The 22,625-nt window shown below is 37.5% G+C and overlaps 1 protein-coding gene across 3 annotated transcripts in view; it reads right to left on the bottom strand.

Moving 5' to 3' along the window:
• SUPT3H (SPT3 homolog, SAGA and STAGA complex component) overlaps positions 1–22,625 on the bottom strand; it is a 255,374-nt gene that overhangs the window by 49,876 nt on the left and 182,873 nt on the right. For all 3 annotated transcript variants that reach the window (XM_041426201.1, XM_041426199.1, XM_041426200.1), the window contains exons 7-10: positions 6,394–6,469; positions 3,637–3,749; positions 2,842–2,949; positions 2,175–2,363 (exon numbers count right to left, since the gene is read on the bottom strand). In XM_041426201.1, coding sequence (XP_041282135.1) covers positions 2,175–2,363; positions 2,842–2,949; positions 3,637–3,749; positions 6,394–6,469 — 486 coding nt within the window. The remainder of the gene's footprint in view (positions 1–2,174; positions 2,364–2,841; positions 2,950–3,636; positions 3,750–6,393; positions 6,470–22,625) is intronic.

Genomic DNA, 22,625 nt, shown 5'->3' with positions numbered 1-22,625 from the left:
TGTTGCAATTGCAAAGAGCAGAAAATATTCAAACTAAAATGAAAGGGTTATATAAGTCATACTGCAATAACCACAGAAACTATTTTTTAAACATTTCAGGTTCTTATTATACGTCAAGGGGTGGGGAAAATATTGAACAAGCACCTGAAGTGGAAAGCAATCTGACACCAAAATCACCATTGAATAGTATCAACTTGAAATTTGAAGCTGAAACATGTGACATAAGGGTGTTAGAAGGACACAGAAATTTTTTAATTACCTCAAACTGGAAAGTTTTAAAATTTCAAGCGATTATTTTCACTATGGACCCAGAATACATAAAAATAAGAATTTACTGCTATTGACAGATTGTACAATAATTTTCCTGGGATTTTAAAAGAAAAAGTTATTCTTTTCTCCTTGCTAGCCAGCTTGAAATATTGATTTAGGCTCCACCTAGACACAACTGCTTGCCAGAATTCAGAGGACTTATCTAATGATGGCTGCTTGGCAATAAATGAATGAAAATTGTATTAGTGGGTGCACTGAGAATGATAAAAACTTTAATTTTACACTGAAGTTCAATGTACATACATCCATGGCCCCCTCATACATTCACATCATATCCTAATGCTCTCAAACTTGGGATGTTTTTTACAAAAATGCTTTATTTTCAAGAGCACTGAGTCCACTGGAGCCTATGAGTACACACAGAATTATTCATTATTCGTATGATGGCAGATTCTTCTCCTGCTGATTGACATCCATAAAGGGAATATGAAACTCAAATATTTTCTGCTGGACTGGGCCTTCATGGCCTAAAAATAGTATTTTTCACCAAGCTAATTGGTTTGCCACATTTATATCCAGTAGATACCTAAACAAATTGAGTAAGTCATGGGAACATTTAATTAAAATTGTGCACTTTTTGGAATATAATACTTTTCAAAGGCATTTAGTCAAACAATAAGAACTTAAACTCTCAGCATCAATAAAATATAGTGCATCAAAAACTACACCTCCAGCTAAATTTTTGTTCCTAGGAATTATAATGAATATCAGCCACAGGAACAAAATATAATCAAATATAACATAAAAAAGGAAGAGGAAAAAGCAGAAGTCCTTCCAGGATTCACTAAAAGCTTTCTAACCAGTGTATAATAAGGACAGGAGGAAGTTGAACACTTCAGGACTATCCATAGCATTGATGACACCAGGAGAAAATACTTTTTTTTTCCACCTTATCACCGTGGACATCAGCAGTTTTACCCTGAAAAGTATTTTTTAATAATAAAACACTTGATAAAATCTCAAGTCATTCCATTGCTTTTCAACAAAATCAGCACTGCCATCACATTTCTTCAAAACAGCCCAAGTGACCAAGACAGATTTTCCTATCCAGTTTATTTAATCACATTGATTTCTCTTGTGGGTTTTAAGTACACATATCCCTCTCAGAAGACCAAGACTATGCAACAGCAGACAAGAATTGTAAAACATATTTCATACCCTGAATATGAGACATCCCTGAATATTTAGCTTGAATGCAAACAACTGGTATCAAAATGAAGCAAGTCAGGCAAAGTTGTTAAAAGCAAGGGTGGCTGGGATCAGACTGCTGGGATCAGGAAGATCACAAGCACCTCTTTGCCTATTTTGCTCATATTTTGACCCTTAAAACTTGTCAGAGAAGGGGATGATCATTTGGGGTGGTGACAATTGCTGTGCTTGTAGAGGAGCAGGTTATCTTAGAAGCTGCAGTTGTCACCTTAACAAAATTCAGTTTGCAGACATTATTAGGAAAATTTAGCATAATTCTGATAGGAAAAAAAAAACACCAAACCACACATTTGGCCCTACAATTACAATGGCCATTAATATGTGATATAGGTTTAAACTAATATTTAAGACAAGACACATTATTTACTGGGAGGATGGTGAGGCCCTGGCACAGGGTGCCCAGAGAAGCTGTGGATATCCATCCCTGGAAGTGTTCAAGGCCAGGCTGGATGGGGCTTGAGGAACCAGGTCTAGTGGAAGGTGTCCCTGTCCATGGTAGGGGATGGGAACTGCATGATCTTTAAGGTCTCTTCCAACCCAAACCATTCTGTGATTCTGTGATGATTTCCTGAGAATGTTTTGGGTTTTTTTTTTCTTTCTTATTTTTCTTTTCCCCAGGACTGTACACCAGATACCTTTTTTCTTTTCCTTTGTTTGGATTTGGTGGAGTCCTGTCCAATTCCACCGTTCCCCAAGGCTCCTGAGGGGGTTTTCCCAAGGTGTTGCTGCCCTGCTGATGCTGGCGGGGTTGGTGTAGGGGGTGGTGTGTTCTCAGGGGAGTCAAGACTGGTCTTCACACTCGTAGACTGCCCTAAGAGATGTGGCTGTAAAAGCAAGATGTCAAACAGCCCCAAAATAATCAAATCACAAATAAAACCCACCCCAACTATTTCCTGCTGAGATTCCCTGTTGGAAGAGATGCAATACAGAATTTGTTTTTTTCATTCTAGAAGTTACTATAATATCTGTGCAATATCAATGCATGCAACACGGTACTTAGTGCACTTGCCAATTTTGAATATTTTAATCTCCAAATCTGTAACAGAGCCTTGAACACAGAGAGAAGAAATTTTCACCCAAGAAAAGTGGATTTTTATTTAATTATAAAGGCGCTTTTTAAAAAGAATTTAACATATAGAATTATAATTTAATATCTTTGCATCTAAATCCATAACTTCAAAGTTCATAAACTCCATAACAGAAGTCGATATAAATATCACATTCAATAATGACAACTTTGTAGGAAAATGCATTTACAAGCAAAACACAAAATGCATTAATATGTGAAAAATCAAGTTTTACCTCGGTAGAGTTGTGGTACTGTATGAAGGTGGCAGATATGGCATGACTGAATGGGTCACCAGCTTTGGGAGTCATATCCTGTTTAACCAAAAGGGCCAAGTCCACGAGCTGGAGGGGCAAAACAGGCAGGGTTACTGACCTGGTACTAAAATGCCATTGTAGCAATGGGAGAGTGAGGGTTGTGGGCTGAAGCAGAATATTCTCAGTGTTTCTCAGATGAAAATAAAGTTATTCAGATATTTCAGTCTAAAGAACCTTTCTCTTCCACTTCTGTAAATATATGGAGCAATCTATCTACCCAAGAGGGCTTGGCTTGGCACTATGGTAACATTTTGTTTTCCAGGAAATCCTTCTTTCTAATCCAGTTGTGCAATGGGATTGAATGAGCCTCAGTGCACTGCCAAAGGTCACATATCAGAGTGTGGTTTCAGTTTGGACTTGAAAAAGGTTCGTGCTGGATTCCCCTCTCTCCTGCAGCCATTATAAAACATTTCTGTTTGTGCATGAGATGGATGAACACAGCACAGCACTCGTCTGTCACACAGCAAATTGAAAGACAGCCTGTATTTTTGAGCTGGTCTCGTGGCAGGTGTCCCTGCCCATGGCTGGGGGCTGGAACTGGATGAGCCTTAAGGTCCCTTCCAATCCAAGCCACCCCATGACTCCATGAATCCAGAGAGCTTGGAGAGCTGAAGTAGTGACTATTTCTGAAGGGGCTGACAACCCAGACCCTGAGGATGAAGCACCTCCAAGAGTAATTAATTCATTTTCATTAGAGTTCAATCAGTCCCTTACCTGGGCCACAGTTTCATATGCTAAATATGCCAAAATCTCCATTGCAACTGCATTTGGCTTTATTTCCATACTGCTACAGTCCAGCCAGTCACGGAACTTGGATGCTTTCTTTGCTGTCAGTTAAAACCATAAGGGGAAAAAGAAAAGTTAATGACAGATAGGCCAAAATAATCCTTTTTTTTTTTTTTTTTCCTGTCACAGCAATACTGCAAAACTGAAGCATTTAGTGTGAGTGTGATTTGATTGGCCAAAGAAGGAATTCTCAAAATGGAACCAGAGGGGAAAGACTGTTATTTCATACATTTTGGAGACCCATAAGCACATGGAATAAAGAGAAAAAAACAAAATAATTGATCACACAGGGGATTTCAGAACAAGGAAGGGTCAGCCACAGAAGAGTGTGGACCAGACAAACTTGCTTTAGAATATATTACTGTAAAATACATAAAATTATTGCATCACATCTTTGACAAATTAAAAAACACTAGAAGAAATGAGCACAAATATGAGTCCAAATAAAATTTATATAATTGTATTAACAATAGCAAAGACAAATGAAGGACAGAAGAACTTGGAGGTCCTGGTGTTAACTTTACAGGGCTGAAGTGCTGACGAGTGAGCCAAAATTATTTGTACAAGAGTGTTTTTTAAGTGTGCTTTGGATTTAAAGAAATAAGGACAGATGTAAAATCAACATTCATACAAGAACTTCACGCTGGTAACGGGTGAGATCGATTCAGAAAAAGGGCTGCGAAAAAATATGGGATACTGAAATTTAATATTTGCTTGGAGAGTAAGAGGAGGGAAAAAAGATGATCTTACTTAGGTCAGTGGTGGACAAGATGATCATAGAAATCTCTGGACATAAAGGAGCTACTGAGACAGAGATCTTAATGAGGGTTGTTTGTGAGACAGGACAACCAAAACGAAGTAAATACAAGGTGGAAAAATCATCTGAAGGAAGAGGAAACAACTCTTTGAAAAAGAGTTTTCAATCAGGACTAAAGAGCTACAGACAAGTCAGGTGTTAAACAGAAAAAAGGTCAATGGAAGGCTACATTGCATCACTAAAGAAAGAAAAACAAACAAAAAAAGAAAAAAAAGAAAGAAACACGGTAAGTGTGAAGGTAATAAAATGATCACAAAATGTTCCCTAGAATTTAAGGTTTGCAATTCTGTAGTACTTGATCCTTTGAGGGACCTTTTCCTTTGCCTGTCTTTAAAAATGCAGAAATATCTGGAGCTGTGATTATTTATATATATTTTTAGAACAGGTTTCTTGAAGTTCCTTCCAGGTTCATTCTCTTGTGACACAGTTTTTATGGGCTTATATTACAGCAATACACTTTGTTAAACATAGTAACACAATCAATTTTTACTGAAATAAACAAGTAAAAAAAGCCTTTGGACAAATGTTCTGCATGGCCTTCAGTACGTTCTGTCTAATTGAGCTCATTTTGTGCAATTGAATTTGTGCCCATGTCTCTCTTGGTACTATTTTCTAACCACTGTAATTCTCTTTTTCTTTAATGACATTAAATGTCAGTGAAAAAGAACTATATAGACATGGTCATTTAAAAACACTGTGAAAATAACACTGAGATATTTTTATAGATCACAATCTCTTGGTCAGCAACATTCTATTTTATTTTGCAAATTTAAGATTTTTATTTGTTCTGTCTCCAGATGGCAATTTTGGGGTTTTAAAAATGACTTTATCACAAACCTCTCATTTCCTGAAGTCACCCTAATCTGAAGTATCATTTATCTAATGGTTCACAGATGTGTGATGCCAAATTATAACTAAACGTAAAAAACATATTGAATTAGAAAAAGAAATGCTTACAAAACATGTTTTCCTACGTCTGCTGACGTTTGCTGATGGAGAACAGTATGTCAAATGTGTCATTTATTTGCCATAAATGAGTCACTTTTTCTTTGAATTTAAAAGGAAGAACAAGATAAGGTCTCCTTTAATGACACCACTGTGTTCAAGTCTGTGTTGTAGGATCATGTGCTGTTTTGTCATGATTTTTACTGGCTCCTTCACCTCCCTTTCTCTGACATTTGACCTAAAACCTTAGTCATCACTTAACCACTTCTGCAATGATGTTTTACTACATGATCAAGCCCATTAATTTACAGCTCATTATAGTTGTGGCCCACAAGTACTTCTAGTAAGTTGGTTTTCAGTGCTAGTAAAGCCCTAATTCTGTCATCATGTTATTAGTGTTGGAATGGCGTATACTGATGAACTTGGCTAATGGTGAATAAATTCCACAGCAGGAGCTTACAGCTTAAAATAGAAAAGACTCTTTAGTCAGTTCTTTGTGTCTTTGCGGATCGGGAAATAAAAGCAAAACTTGCTGCTCTTCTCTAATTTTAGAGGCATTCCAAAAAACCTGCAGCCATGAAACTTTGCTCATGTGCCGACTTTAGCACCACCACAACAGACTTTGGGCAAGTGTGGTTTTAATCCATTAACTCCTCACCAGTCCTGTCTTTGCAGTCATTCCCACCAGCTCAGTATTTGAGCACATAGAAAGCTTGGTAAATATTCAAATAAAATACTCTGCCTGACGGCCTGAAACCTGCTGAATTAACTGTTCCCAGGAGTTACACAGACAAAGAATTTAAAGTTTTATTACTGTGGATGAAACAAAAGCGCTTTCAAAAAACATGAGGTTCTGGTGTGCTCTCTATTAAATGAAATAATAATCAAACATCTTAATATAGTGCAGCCATTATAATACTTACAAAAACTCAATTGCCGACTTTCACAGAATTCTGCATACTGGACCGAGTCCATGGCTCGTGTTTGTCTTTCTGCTCTCTGACAAAAGAGTAAAAGTACATGATGTACCTTATTCCAACAAGACTGCATTCCACAACAGAAATTATAGCACCAAAGCGCCCTTGCCACAACCTTGAAGCAACCCTCCCAAATTAAACATGCATTGAACAAGTCAAGATGCAGAAATATAAACCACAGATGGGTTATTAGTCTTGTGAGTTAAATTTCCCAGAGGAGAGTGTCAATTCCTATTTTCAAAACCCGCCTGCACACTGCTCACCCAGCCCAGTGGTGAGGGCTGAGAGGAGAGAGGTGCTGAGCACTGCTGCCCTGACCAAGATGCACATTTAAACTGAAGCACACGGGTATTCTGCCTGTGTGTTTACAGATGACCAGAAAAGTAAAGTGTTCTCCTGGACCAAGGCAAACACATTCTTCACTGAGCAGAACTGAACCTGTGCGCTTCTAAATTGTGAAACTAATAAATTCCATCACACTGATGTGCCTGACAGAGGGGCATTGAAGTGTCCCTTCCCACCGTCAATACACAATAATAAATAGATGGTGCATGTGCCTCTTTTTTTTTTTTTTTTTCACTCTCAATTTATGCTTCAATTTTTATACTTCTGAACAATTCAGGAAAAGAAAGAAAATTAGATTGAATTAGAGCTTGTGGGAGAAAAAATATCTTCAAATGTTTACTACTGCATTTAAGAATGTATTTCACATGGAGTCCAGTGACAAGCAAAAGAATGAATCTCAAAAGAGTCAAGTTACAAAACCACAAACACTATGCACACTCTCCCCTCCACACATACAGGATGCAGTAATTGAATCATGGTTGAAGCAGCACTGAAGTCCATGAGCAGGTCTGAGCAGGTGCTTGACTTCTGTTTACTTCAACAGAGAAGCAGTGATTTTCACAAGGTAAAGATCTGGTCTCCACAAGAGATTAAACCCTTCCAATATCAGAGGCAGGAAGCAGTAGTAAGATTATAAAGAAGGATTGTCTCTGTCAGAAAGAAAGAGTTTAGTCCAATCTCTCAATCAAGCAGAGTGTTTTAAACAACATGGAAAGGAATAGAAGTGTCTTCCAAATTAATTCAATTAATAAACAATCACACCTGAACTATCACTGTGGATACAGTGCTTGTGCTGTGAGCCCATGAAGCTCAAGAAACCACCCAGAAAGAGTGAAAAGTACAGGTGTGCTCACACCCAGGACAAAAAACAAGGGAAAAACCACACACACAGACACAAATTTTGATTCCCTGAACAATTTTACATCTATGAAATTGAAATCACAGAGTTCTTGAATCTGATTTAAAAGAAGACAATGGGGCTATTGGTAAGTGTGTGTATAGATATATATACATATACATATATATGTCTCCATGCTATACAACCTGCATTTGACCTTATCTGCTCTCAAATCAGAGGAAAAAGCAATTACATAAAATAGCATTTCAGATTCACAGTTTCTCCCTCTATTCTATGCCTTTTAGGTCACTCTCCTACAACCATCCAACCCTTAACTTATGAGATTGGCTTTACAGTCAAAATGTTCAGTTTAGCTCTAAACTAAACCACAAACTGACCAGGAATACACCTGGATTGTCCTTTCTTTTTTTTTACCCAGTAAATAATTGCAACTACATTTGTACCTTTAGTCACCATGGTACAAATTGTTCTGCTCAAGCATTTTCCACTTCTCCTATGCATGGCTCTGGCAACCTGACTGCATTTTGAGGAGCTGCCATTTCATATTAGTAAAAATGTTGAGTTAATCCATTCCAACAAGATGTTAAGTCTAAATTGAGTTTTTATTCCTTTAAAAATAATTTTCACAATCCATGCTGTAACTTCAACCCATTACAGAACTTAACTTTGCCCCTGAATTAATTCAGGTATACTTTTGAAAACAGAAGGCATAACAGAGATAATCTAATCTGAACTTCTGCATAGCACAGGACATTTCTCATATAATACATCCTAAAACAGCAGTCCTAGAATTCCTCATGTAATTTTACTTAATGCTTTATAAAAGCCTCTAATTTGGGGTTTAATTTTTCACATATTTAAGAGGTATCTTCTTAAAATAATTTTAAAATCTGTGGTTTTTTGCAACATGGTTGAAATTCTGTAATCCTTATTTTTCCCTGATGCCACCTATATGTTAAGCCACTGGCTATTACCCTTCACTTCCAGCCCTCCCATGGATTTAAAACCCCTTGAAACAACAAGGAAGGCATGGAAAAACAAAATCATATGACATGGTAATGTGAGAAATTATTCTTCAAAGTCCTACCTGAGATGATAAAAAACATCCAACATGTAGAAAATTTGACAAGGATACTTTAACTTTCACAGGCATCCCATAATGTAATATGGAAACAAAACTAGATTAATCCCAAAAGCAGTAATGTTAAATTAAATGATTCAGCAATGGCTACTCTCAGCAAATAGACCACAAAGCTCTGAAAAAGCAGACTGTCAAAGGCTACAGGTTTTATTATAAGTATTACAAGTTTCTTTATAAATTAAAAATCTCAAAGTTTTATTAAAAGAAAGGTGCTGCTGAGGGATTTTTCCAACAGGGACTTAATTTCTCTCAACAAATTGTATGCAGTAGTTGTCTAAAACTGGATTTAATGTTGTTCTTATATACTAAATAAATACTTTCAATTGATTTCTCTCTGTACAAATATTTTTTTTAAGCAAAATTACTTGCATGTATGTAAACAGAATTCTTTTCTTCCTTCAATTCTCTCTTTAAAATAATTCTTTCTTAAAGGTGGATTCCAGAATGATGCTCTAAGCCGCCAACAAATACAATAGTGTTTGTTATACATAACTGGACATTACTTTTTTCCTAATTCACTTTAACAAAAGAACCTTCACATGATGGCATGGAACCTCACAGTTTGAAGGATAAAGACATTCCTTCAGTCCTCCCAGTTTTAGAATACTCTATAAATAACCATCAAATGCAGCAGAAATGAGCAGATGAATGGCACAGCTGGGTCATCTTTAAGGAAACACCAACCCAAAGACAACATCTTTTTCCTCTTCACTTCTCAAGACCACAAGCAGTATTTTATTTTTTTTCCTTCTATATCATCCCTGCTTCGAAAAATGAAGCAGATACAACAAATGGCAGCAATGACATTGCTCAACTGGTTTATCAAAAGTATTGAAAATAGATAGTTTTTACTCCCTTTCTAGTAGTACTAGTCACTCTAAGCAGTTAAGAAGCTGAGTTATGTGCTGTACGGCAGAGTTAAAATACTTTGCATGCTTTCCTTGGAACATGCTGAAGGATGCAGTAGATAGGACCTGGCACAGTAAACGTCTGCTTAGTCTTCCAAAAATGTGGTGCATTATATCTTTCTTTCAGCATAAAGAACTAAAAAGGGAAAGGAAAGAAAAAGGTAAAGAGTTGCACGTTGTCACCTACCATCCAGGATGAAAAATAATCTTATTTTTATTCCATTTTGAAGCTTTCACACTTGACATACAAAGCTCTTTGTGTGGGGGGAAGAAGGCAGGAGGCCAAGCATTAACTTGCTCACCGACTGCTCTGTGTTTGGAGGAATTGTGCCCAGGAGCTGGTAAGCTGGAACATTTGAAAAACGTATGTGGCACAGCTGGACACCCCTGTGCTTGGCAACAGTGTTGGGATAAAGGTGCTGGCTTCCCAAACCCTCACATACTCATCTTGTGGAGTCATTCCCTGATTCCCTCTGCTCAAGAACTCTCGTTGTGGGCCTGTCACGGTTTCAAAGCAGCCAGGTTGCTACCCCAGGGAAAACCAAAGCTGCCCTGCAAGGGCTGATACTACTGATAGAATGCTAAATAATTTATTTTTTTATTTAGACTGGAGAATAGCAGAGCACTGTGCGCTGTGCCTGACAGCTCTGGGGTGGGAGGATAAGAACTGCAGGGTGGTCAAGGACCAAATTGTTGTAGGGCAATGGAGATGCTCCAGGGGCTGAAGCACCTTTCCTATGGAGCCAGGCTGGGAGAGCTGGGGGTGTTCAGCCTGGAGAAGGATCCAGGGAGACCTTAAGGCCCCCTCCAGTGCCCAAAGGGGCTCCAAGAGAGCTGGAGAGGGATGTGGGACAAGGAATGGAGTCACAGGACGAGGAGGAATGGTTCATACTGACACCATATTGGGATATTGGGAAGGAATCCTTCCCTGTGAGGGTGGGGAGGCCCAAGCCCAGAGAAGCCACGGCTCCCTCATTCCTGGAAGTGTCCAAGGCCAGGTTGAGCAGCCTGGGAAGAGGTCCCTGGCCATGGCAGGGGGTTGGAATGAGATGATATTTTAAGGCCTCTTCCAACCCAAACCTTCTATGATTCTGTGAAAAATAACTTCAATTTAAAAAAAAATAAAATAAAACCAAAAAAACCCAAAAAACCCAAAATCCCATGAAATCAAGCACAAGGTAGCTCAATATTGAAGTATTTACAAAATATGCTGAAAATACATTTTTAGTCTTCTGAATTTTGACATTATGTGAGGATTATCACAATCTGAAGGCTTCTGTTGCACAGAGGAAAAAAGGTATTTACTGTTCTGAGAATCCCTTGAATTGGTAAGCAAAGAAAAAAAAAGGGGGGGGGGTTAATAGTAAGCATTTTTGAAGTCTAAGCTTACTCAGAAGAAATGCAGAAAATAAAAATGTCATTTGGGGAAAGATCAATAGTTTTGTAATGTAATAATTGATTTGATTATAAAGTACACACATCCAGGGTTTTTTTTAGCCACCTCTTATAGAACATACCATACATTCTGTAGCAGCCATTAAGCTGAACAAATCTGCATAGCAAACTTAGGGTCTTTGATTTAATAAAGGCTTTGAGTGCTAATGTGATTAGAACAATGTTCACAATATTAGAAGAAAATATGAGATCTTTTTTCTGGTAAACCAAGCTGATCTCAATTTTAATGTATTTTCACAGTAAAAGTAGTTTTGCTTTTTTCTCCACAGTATTATTAGTACAATTCCCTACAATAAACAGGGTTTAATACCTTAAAAGCTTAAAAATCTCGAATATCACAGAGATTTTAAGGATCTACAACTCTAAATGACAAGAAGAAAAGGGTGAATTATTAAATATTAAATATTAATTGAAATATACTTTAAAATTATAATCTTCCTTATAGAATTTCTGTCCAGAGGCAAAAGATGGAATTCACTTGAAGAACTGAAGATCTAATTAGTCATCTAAAGTCCTTTTATTGCAAAAAAGACATTGAACACTTTAAGTGAGTAACTTCACCCTGAACTCAGTGTTTAAAATATCAAATGAATGGTATCTCTGTATTTGTCTGAAGTTCATCAGCCGTGGCCATCAGCAATGGAGTTCAAGGGATGCTGGATTAGGTCTACTCTGCACAGCTCAGGCACCCTCACAAAGCCAAATTAAATCCTCCTCTGATGAGTGAGGGGTGAGCACCACCAGCACCAACAGGGAAACAACTTCGATTTCAGGGCCAAGAGTAAAGAATGACTCAGTAAATTCAGTTCCTGCTCTGATCTCCAAGCAATTCAAGAAAAAACAAGGGCAGCTTTGTGCCCAGCTGAAAGTTAACTCCATTCATCTCCCTGGAACTATGGAACATGTAATCCAGCAAAGTATGTGCAGATAAGTAGGGGGAAGGGAGCTGGCAGGTCTATTTAAGATTATGTAAAAATTTCAAGGGAATTATGAAGAAAGCAAGCAAATGAAACTGCACAGACAATAACAACATGAATGGATTAATTCCCAGCAGTCATGATCTCACTGCTTAAGGAATAAATAAAACTGACCTCCTGATAGGGACTCACTGGCCCTGTAATACTTTGCCCTTGAACATATGCAAAATCTACACATACAGTATTTATTTGACCCAGTTCCATATCATATCCAAATTCCTTGTCCAAATTTATTACTGATAGTCTGAAATGTGGGGCAGGAACCTGGAAACAAAACATTTCCATTTCATGGAATACCTTTGATTTCTACAGGAAAATATTTTTTTCTTCTATAATATGCATCATCATGAATTTTGTAGAACTATGCGTTAAATTTATGGCTATCTTCTGTCAGTGCTTTCCAAAAAACATAAAATAATTTTGGATAAACTATCCTACCAAATGAAAAAAGTTATGTGGGATATATTGATATATTAATATATCAAGACTACTGACTTCCCTCACTTTTCTGGTTGAGGACATTGTAGCACTTTCCTGTGGTTTCCATCTGGCTGTACATCAAAAACTTTACATACCATGTTAATATGAGGATACCTTTATATCTTCTGGATAGCATTCCTCTGAAACCTTACCGTGACTCTGTATCCATTCATGAGCAAGGTTCATAGAAACAGCTTTAGCACCTCACCAGTAAATCTTGCAGTCACCAAAACAGGGATCACTGCAAGGCGTGGGAGACACAGACAGCAAAGCAGCCTCTTTTGCATCTTGAGCTTTAAATTTTTTCTCTTAGTGGCAGTCAAAATCAGCCATCACATTCTAGCTTCTAAATATTTCTTTTAGACTTGTGGCCAGAAACTCAAGGAGTGGTTTTTGCCCCAAGGCTGTTTATAGGGCAAAATACAGGCAAAACACACCTCACACACTTCTTCACCATCCTGGGTGTGGGAGGGAGCTGTGAGATCCAGTCCTCCTCCTACTGATCCAAATGGAGTAGCAGGAGGTGAAGTGGGTTGTTTCAGCCCCAAGTTAACCTGGAAATCAATCCTAGACATATTCAGTTTAAGTGAAACTCAGTTCCCAGACGTATTCTATCTATTCACCCAGCTACAACATGGCCAGAATTACTCAGTGTAGAGCCATGACTTGTTCAGAAACACATTCAGTAAAGTTTGTAAACTGTGCAGCAGGGAAGTTTGGGAACAGCTTGAGACCAGCCCTCTCTCATTCACTGGCTTTAACTGGTAAATGCAAATAAAAGAATAAACATAATTAAAAAAAAAATTGCCTGGCAAAACTCTGCCCTGTTAATAGCCACCATCAAGACAGGGTTTTAAAAAGACTTCTGATAGTTTCACTCATGTTAAATGAGAAACGAAAGGAAGTCTTCAAATGAATTGTTCTTACACTCTTTAAGTCGAAAAGGAAGTGAATCCAAGGCACATACTAGTAAGAAACATTTGTGATGAAATTCATTGTCCTGTAAGGTTATCTCTGTTAATCAGGTCTGTTGAGACTGTGAAATGCCCTCCTGAAACTTCACTTTAAAAAGAGGATCATAAGAAAATTAAGGAAAATTCTGACTGGCAAAAAGCAGAGTAAGTATCAGACCACATAAAAATACATATTCCTTTGAATCCTCTTATTTTTAATAATTCTAATTCTGTCTTTTCTCTTGGTCTTAATAAAACAGACTTGTCTTGTATTCATTCCCTGTTGAACAGCCAGTTCTCACAGTACCTGCCTTTCTTTTGTCATCCTGCACAAGAATAATTTTAAATATTCTTGTGCAGGAGATTCACAAGCCATATAATCCTACAGGCATATCCATGCAGGCATGCTTGGCAGGTGATGCTCTTTCAGTCAGAGAATGAAAAAGGTTTATAATTAATGGGTTTTTTTTGAGTTAGGTTGCTTCTTAAAAACTTTTTTTTAAAAAAAAAGACTAATTTCCAAGATAATGGCAAAACACACACACACACAAATTAAAAAGACGCAAAGTTTTTCTATATTTATAAGTAATTTGGTGTGCAGTGCAGAAATCCACTTGTTAAATCAAGATTGGGTCTTACACCTTAGAGGGGAAGTCCGGAATCTGTAGTGTCTCCTTCAAAGCTTCAATTAACATCAATATCTGTAGGGTGCCACCCTACAAATACCTCCCCCAATTTAAAGTTGCACCTAGAATACATGAATAAACAGTTTAGCTCATCCATTTTCCATGACCAAATCTATCAACTTTTATGATGAAATCATGTAAGTGTATTCATGAATGTCTGAGAGAAAACCATAAAAATTAATTAATTAAACCTAAAACACATGGTACTAAATACTCATAGATGTTCTCTCCTTGGCATATGACTGGAGAATGCAAATTACTCAGATTTATTTTGTGTGGTAGAGTCTGCTATAACCAGAGAACAATACAGAGTTGTACTCAAAAATGTATTGCTTCCTTAACACCAGAAGCATAGAGACATTTCTCAACTTGTGGTATTTACACCACTGACTCTAATTCTGTGGTTGGGGCTTTAGTCTTTTGGAAAAGCCTTTCTAATTTGATAATTACAAGACATGGAACTCCAGATAAAAATCACATCACGAAATTCAGGGAATAAGTGAGTCATGCACAGAGCTAAAGGGGAAATGCTTCCCTTAGAAAAACACTGACCAGGAGGAATTGCTTGAGATGTGCATGTCTCCAATAAAAGGAGGATGTGGACTTGCTGGAACAGTTCCAGAGGAGGACATGAAGATGTTCAGAGGACTAGAGCACATTTCCTATGGAGCCAGGCTGGGAGAGGTGGGAGTGTCCAGTCTGGAGAAGAGAAGGGCTCCAGGGAGACTTTTGAGCATTTCCAGTGCCTAAAGGGACTCTAAGAGAGCTGGAGAAGGACTTGGGACAAGGGATAGAGGGACAGTGCAAGGAGAAAAGGCTTCCCACTGCTAGAGTTAAGGGTTAGATGGGATATTAGGATGGAATTCTTCCCTGTGAGAGTGGTGAGGCACTGGTATATGCTGTCCAGGAAGCTGTGGCTGCCCCATCCCTGGAAGTGTCCAGGTTGGATGGGGCTTGGAGCAACCTGGGATAACTTCAAGTGTACCTGTCACGGCAGGGGATTGGAAATGGAAGATCTTTGTGATTCTGTAATTTCTCAAAGCAATTTATAACACAAAGATGTTTCAGCTCTACCGGCTGAAATTGGCTGCTCTTTGAACAGCCTTTTGAACAGACCACACTTCCTGACCTAAAAGAGAGCCAGACTCAAAATTCAGAACTCCTTCCTGGGTTCTGCTACTAATTTGACATCCAAGCATGGCTGAGTACAAATGAAAGCTGGATTAATAATGTTTAAGGCTCATTTCAAAGATGACATTACATTTGCATAGATCATAAAGAAGCACAAAGCTTGTGTGTGGTGATGCCATGATGCACCACAGCTGTGTATTCCTAGCTTGCACAGGCTGGGGGAGAAAAAAAGCATAACCAAACCTCACAACAAGCCAGGTATAAAGAGTAAGGAAAGGAGACACTAAAAATTGTCCTCTGAAGTGACAGGCTTTGAACAAAAGCATTGTGCTCTTTTTGCTTTAAATTGGGACTCCCTTCCCAGAACACAACAGAACAGAATTGACCAGACGTGAATATTTGCTTTGTCAAAAGTTAATTGCAATATTTAATATTATTATTTAACGACACAGAAAATGTTATGCTGCTATTCATTATTGTTTCTTAATTTCTTTAAATACAAATTTGTCTTCATAGTAGGCTTATGAGAATTATCTCCACTATATACATGAGAAATAGAATCATAATAAGATCATTTTCCCAAAGGCAGTTTGTTTAATTGGCAAATGCTCTTTTTTCACCCTACTTTCTATTTTCTCTTTCTAATGTTAGAGAGGAAAAAGGAAAACATGAAGATTCTGGGGTTTAACAACATGATTTAGCATTTCGAATTAGGCTAATTTAAACCATCAGCTAATTTGACTAATTTGGAACAATCTCTTTAGTTAGTCTCTTATACCATGCCCATTGATAAATATACCACAAAATTATTAAGCGTTTACATAAAACCAAAGAAACATATGCTCTCATTAATTCAAAACAATCCCCACCATCCAAAGCCATTGGAGGAGTTCTCTTATTAAACATCCCCATTCCCTTCTTTGGAAGAAAACAAAGAAAAACTAAAAAAAAAAAAAAAAAAAACAACAACAACAACATGGAACTTTCACAACAATACTTAAACCAGTTAACCAGTTATATTCCATTTTGCATCAGAAGCAGAACTGAAGCTTTTCAAAGAAACTTTACTAATATATTATTCAAAAGCAGAAAATTCAAGATTTCAAGATTTTCATTCATGACCACAGGTTTTTTTAGTTTGGCTAAGATTGGAGGATGAAAGTCAAAGTAAAACTCACTGGTGAAAAACTACGCAAGCACAGGGTGACATTCTGTAATACAAATAGTAAAGTAGCAAACACAGTTTTTTAATAGTGACCTCCCCATGAATTATCTCTTAAATAATCTCACCCATTTCATAGCAAAACAAACCAAAAAGTTGTTTGGGGAGCCTCACTGCGGCATCCCAGCTCACTTTTGAGAGAAGAAATGGTTCTGCTTATCCTGGTCTCTTGCTCTGCCCCCCCAGCACCACTTCCTCCTACAGACCCTTCATGCATTTATTAAAAATGAGGTACCATGACAATAGTTTTGATGCAGATTTCTTTTTTTTTAAGTGCTGAGATGAGGGGAAGGAGAGCAAAGAGCATCTACTGTATATGGGTTCATTACCATTAGCTTCACTGATAGTTTATCCTGTTTCCTAATGAAAGCAAAAAACCCCCACCGTGTCTCTATTAAAAAGCCATCAGATTTGGTATCCTGGTGACACTTTAAAGAGCACATTATGTGGGAAAACTAAATAAACATTTACCCTGGCAAATGGAAGTGAATTTGGGTTTTGACATACTTGGCAGGAAGGTAGAATTATATTCATGTCAAGTATGCAGAAAAACTAATATAATATTTAAATATTTGCTTAAGTAATATAGAATTTAAACCAATGTTACATTAGAAGTAACATTTTTGTGAAATATTTTAAAGTTTTTCAATATTGGACATGCCATGAAAGTAATACTTTGAGCTGAAATTTCAGCCTTCTGCAGCCTTTGTTACACGCTCCCTTCAGTTGCAAGGTGGGAAAGAGTCCTCATCTTCCACTGACAAGTTTTTATTTATATTTCCAAGACAAAGGCAGTTCTTGTGCAGATGGTTTAAACTGATAATGAATATATGTAGCTTTCCAAAGAAACAACCCTGGAGAATCTGAATCTTACAAATATTGATATAATGAGCTAATGTTAACACCACCTCAGCTCAACCTTACAGCAGACTTCTACTATTCCATAGATGTGTGTGATTATTTTAAACATCCTTTAGTTTGCAACAAGACTTCATTCATTGAAGAGAGACCTTTATATCACTCAGAAAGTACCTGAATGCCAGTGACCTCTGAAATTCTCAACTACACTCAATAATGTAGCACTAATTAATAAATAAAGCTGGCTATGGGATGCTAGTTTTAGTTCCAAAAGTAAGGATTTTGATGTCCTGTCTAAATATAAAACTACTGGACCTTCCTTTTTCTAAATATGAATTCATATTAGCTGCACATACCCACAAAAATAACTTTTACCAGTGCATCACAACTATAATTATGAAATTTCAGGTAGAATATTCTGATTTACTAAGAGTATTTAAAATATACATTTATGATTCTACAGTTTATTCTATTCCTTTCATTTATTCTATCTATGATTCCATAATTTAAGAAAAAGCTTTGCCTAATTTTACCTCATTTGGAGGCACATGCAAAAATTAGAAAATATCCTGAAACATTTTTAAATTGCCATAATATTATAAAATTCAGAGCAACAGCACCAGTCTTCAGTGTAATTGCACACTGTAGAATTACATAAATTTACATCACTTTAAAATAATTCATTTAAATGAAACCTGATTTGTAAATTTAATTGTGAACTATTAAAGTAACTGCTGGGATTTTCAGTTTTTCTAAATCAGCACAGCCCCTCTGAGCCCCATCATAACAGAGATGTCACAGCTTTATTTCTAATCACCAATTAAAAGTGACCTAAAGAGTATTCAGACTGTCAGAAAAATTTTTAAAAAGCAAATTTGGGGATTTTTATTTTTCATCTTCCTAATTTGCAGTGTCTGATACAAAATTTTTAATGCTGAATTAATAATGGCTCTTGAATATAATATTCATTCAATCAGTCTGTAAAAAGAAATAAACATGAGGACACAATTCCCTGTACACATTCTTAAAATTGCTTACAGTGAAAAGAATCCCTTCCAAAGGAGTTAGCACCTTTCAATTCAGTATGCAAAATATTTAGTCAATTCCAGAAGGGGAAAACAGATACCATATAGGAAGAATTCTTTTTTTTTTTTTTTTTTGGTTCTACTGGTTCTACTTTTGGTTTATGCTGCATTGGTTTCTTAAAGGTAGAAAGCTTTGAATTCAAGAACTTTGCAAGAGTTCCTCCTAAAAAAAAAAGCCTCAGCTTTAATTCCTGTTTAAAATCAGCTATATAAATATTAAATATATGCCACAGTTAAGATTGATATTCCTATTGATGGTCAATGAAAGCTTTGTAAATTTAATGTGAAAATGAAAATTATTTCGTTTTTGAAATGTCAAAACCTGTTCAAATTTCTAGGGATTTCTGACATCTATTTAGATTTTTCCTGGATATCTAGGCTAACTGAAATGGAGCATTAGGGAGTTTTAGGGCGGTGGAGAGGTTCCAAAGTGAATCAAAGATCTATGAAAAAAATAAAGTTTAAATAGTAACATAGCCCTACTCAGAAAAATGCAAAAAACATTTTCAGTTCAAAATATTACAATAAAAGATTAAACACCATTAGGATGCAAAGAACAGTATCTTGAATACCAAGATTCTGCGGCACAGCTTGGAAGGTTGAAGTGTAGTTAGAATTAAAGGTGTAGCAACACGAACAGCCACAGTCTGGCATCAATTACTTGACTGTGTTGTTAGAAGTTGCTGTAGACTCTCATGCCATCACATAGCCTGGAGAAATTTTTCTCTTCAGTGGTGGTATCTTGAATTTTTCAGGTTTTCTGAATTTTTCTGACTTTCTTTGAGTCAAATTTAGCATTTCTCAAAGATGCCAGTGTCTTTGCAGCATTTTTCTCTCTTTCTTTAAAATACAGCTCAGGGTACCAAGGCACAAGAGCCATCTCACCAATGCATTCCTCTAAATTCTGGAAGCAGAAATCAGATCTCCAGCCTTGAGGTATGTCAAGAGTTAACTCCCCTTTTAAGAAGGGTGTGATTAGTAGCTGGAAATCTGCCTGACTTTAGTACATCTGAGGATGCCATTACAATTTTCAGATATAAAATAATTGGCTGATGATACGAGCTGACAGCTAATACATCTACAATAAACACCAAAAAAAGTTATTTCCAAGCGGATGTAGGGAACGTGTTCCGTTTCCAGACTGTTTGATATGGTCTGTGTAAGGAGCGAGGGCTCAATACCAGATGCTGGATGTTCTACAAGCTTTTTCTGCAGATGTCTGCAGCCTGAGAAAATCAACAGTCCTTTGAATAACACCCCCAGTAAAAGCATCTTCTTGTCAGAGTCGCTGTATGATATAGGATATGGATCCCACACAAGTGGATGAACTGATTTTAAATAATACCATCTGACAATGGGGGAGAAAAAACTCTCAGTAGGTCTGACAAAGTCCTGGAAATGGCTGTTAGCCTTGGGAAATAAAATCCAGCCCCCTGACAGAGACTACCCGTCCTTCTTTTGTTTGATCAAATGGAAACCCAAACTTAATGATTGCTTCCGAAATGCCGGAGGCAAAGTTTCAACAGCACTTAAACACTGCTACCAAGGAGTCCCTGTCCCTGCCCCTCACATGTGCCACTCAAAAGCAGAATGTGGAAAAGATGTTAAGGAATTATCTGAGAATAAAATACATGCATCAGTATATTTTTTTGTATGCACACACGATACAGACACCAAAGAAGATCCTGTGTTCTTCCTTATGCCAAAGAAATTCCAAAAGACTGCCACTACCTGAATAAAAAAGTTAAAAGAGCCACACATTCAACTGTGTATATAAACCCACACATTCAACTGTGGCCCCCTACTTCACCAAGATCTTACTGAATTCAAATAAAATATTATCTAAAATTTCCTCTCTATCCAAAATCAGTATTTTTGCTAGTGGCAGTATATTATGATCTTGTCCTCCATGAAAATTTAAGTCAAGTTGTAGATGTACTTTGTCAAGGTAAAGAGGGAGCAATGGCTAATTTCTGTCATGTTTTAAAGTTATTGTAATGCAAATCCCAGATTATTAAAAGGCACAAATGCTGATTACAAGAATATCTGTAAGAATAAACCCTGCATATGCACTCCATGCACTCCTTTATGTAAGAGAACTACCTGAAAATGAGATCTGCTACTGTTTTTCCTGATTATCCGAATTAAAAGAACCTTTTCTGACCCATTTAATGAAAGCGTATACCTGACTAGGTATCCACAATTTTTACAAAGATGGGAGAGCAGAAAGAAAGACTTGAGAGGACGAAATTTAAAGTCTGAGGGGCTAAAGACCCAAATGGAATCATGCTGCCTTGGGTCAAGAGAATAAACTATGGCAGCATATTACCCGTGCTGTTCTGTAGGAATGTTGTGGGTCCTTTTTCTGGTAGATTGGGAGTGGATGCATCTCCCATTTTACAACACGCAGAGCTTAATTGTATTTTAGGATTTCAACAGACACTTAGGAAGCTTAAATCTTGCTGCTCCTGGTTCCTTTGCTGCAGCAGATGTGTGAAGTTCTCCCCAAGTGTAATTTTGCACAGCCGCCAGATCATATTCTTACGGAAGAATACAGCAAGCAACATTATAGATAAAATAAACCACAGCGACCGAGACAAAATGAAAGACAGAAAACCCTGTTCCTTATGTACATAAAACATCTATTCCAGGAAATACCAGCAGCTACAGATTACAGAAAGTGCAGAAACTGGAAAGTCCAATTATATGCTACCTAGATTTTTAAACAGTTCTTAGAAATCTGAGATGGTTTGTCATCTATTTGCTTCATAAAAGCTCTTCTATTTCCACCCCACCAGCCATTTTAATATCTGAAATAGGAAACTTGAGTGCAGGATCACAGGATGGTAGAATAATTTAATCCCTAAAGGTTTTGGACCTTCCAGAGATCTCTAGTTTGACTCTGCTCAAAAAAGGACCAATTAGATCAAGTGGTTCATCACCTTGATCAGCCAAGTATGAGATATCTCCAAAGATGGAAACTTCATCATCCTCTCTGGCCAACCAGTTCCAATCTTTGATCAGGACTGCTTTTCTCCTATTAGGTATCAGTTCAAATTCTGCCCTTTGCCATGCACATCCAAACACAGTCTGGCTCCATCTCCTTCTGTCATTACTTGGAAACAGCAATGAAATTTCCCTTTTGCCTCCTCTTTTTCAAGCTGAGAAAGTTTTTGCCTCTCAGTCATTCATCACATGCACCCCCTCTATTTCTTGGTGATCTTCTGCTTCAGTATTTCAAAGTCCTTCTTGTACTTGGGAGCACAAAATAGGCCACAGAGTCCAAATGTGGTCCCACAAGTGCCAGATCAGGGGGAATCATTGTTTCCCTTGAACTGCTGGCAACCTCTGCTGACACAGCCCAGCACGCGGCTGCCCCACACGCTGTACCCTTGCATGGGGTTACAGCATCCACATTTACTATTGCTGACCTTCGTGTCAGCCTATTTCTCCAGCCTGTCAACAAGGTCCTTGTGAATGCCAGGCCTGCTTTCCACACATTTGACTGCTCTGGATTGTGACTCAGTATTTATTTGCCATGCAATGAATTACTGCTTCTATTTAGTTTATGAGATCCAGCAGCTAATCATGTCTGAGTTGAATGCAAAAAGAGATTCACAGAATCTCAGAATAGTTTGGATTGAAAAGGACCTTAAAGATCCGTGGTTCCAGCCCCTTGCCGTGGGCAGGGACACTTTCCACTATCCCAAGCTGCTCAGGGCCCCATGCAACCTGGCTGTGGACACTTCCAGGGATAGGGATGACTTCCCTGGGCAACCAGTGTCTCACCACCCTCACAGTAAAGAGTTTTCTTCCTCATATGTAATCTTAATCTTGACTCTGTCAGTTTGTGCTTCAAGAAAATGCAGTGCAAGGGGAGGCAACTGCTCTGGTTCTGAAATGTCCTGTACTCACTTTAGTTCCTTCCTGTTAATTTATATAGAAAACTGATGAAAGTAAAATCACATTAACCTGCATACCTTGTATTTTTCATGAACTTGTGTTCTTATTCTTACTCTCAGTACTAAAATCACATTCCCTATGAAAAAATCTGCCATAGGGTCCTATCTTAGGGATA

Source organism: Onychostruthus taczanowskii, unplaced genomic scaffold (genome assembly GCF_017590055.1).
Source record: "Onychostruthus taczanowskii isolate IOZ18803 unplaced genomic scaffold, ASM1759005v1 scaffold90, whole genome shotgun sequence".
Taxonomy (NCBI): domain Eukaryota; kingdom Metazoa; phylum Chordata; class Aves; order Passeriformes; family Passeridae; genus Onychostruthus; species Onychostruthus taczanowskii.
This window is presented reverse-complemented; position numbering and strand designations above follow the sequence as displayed.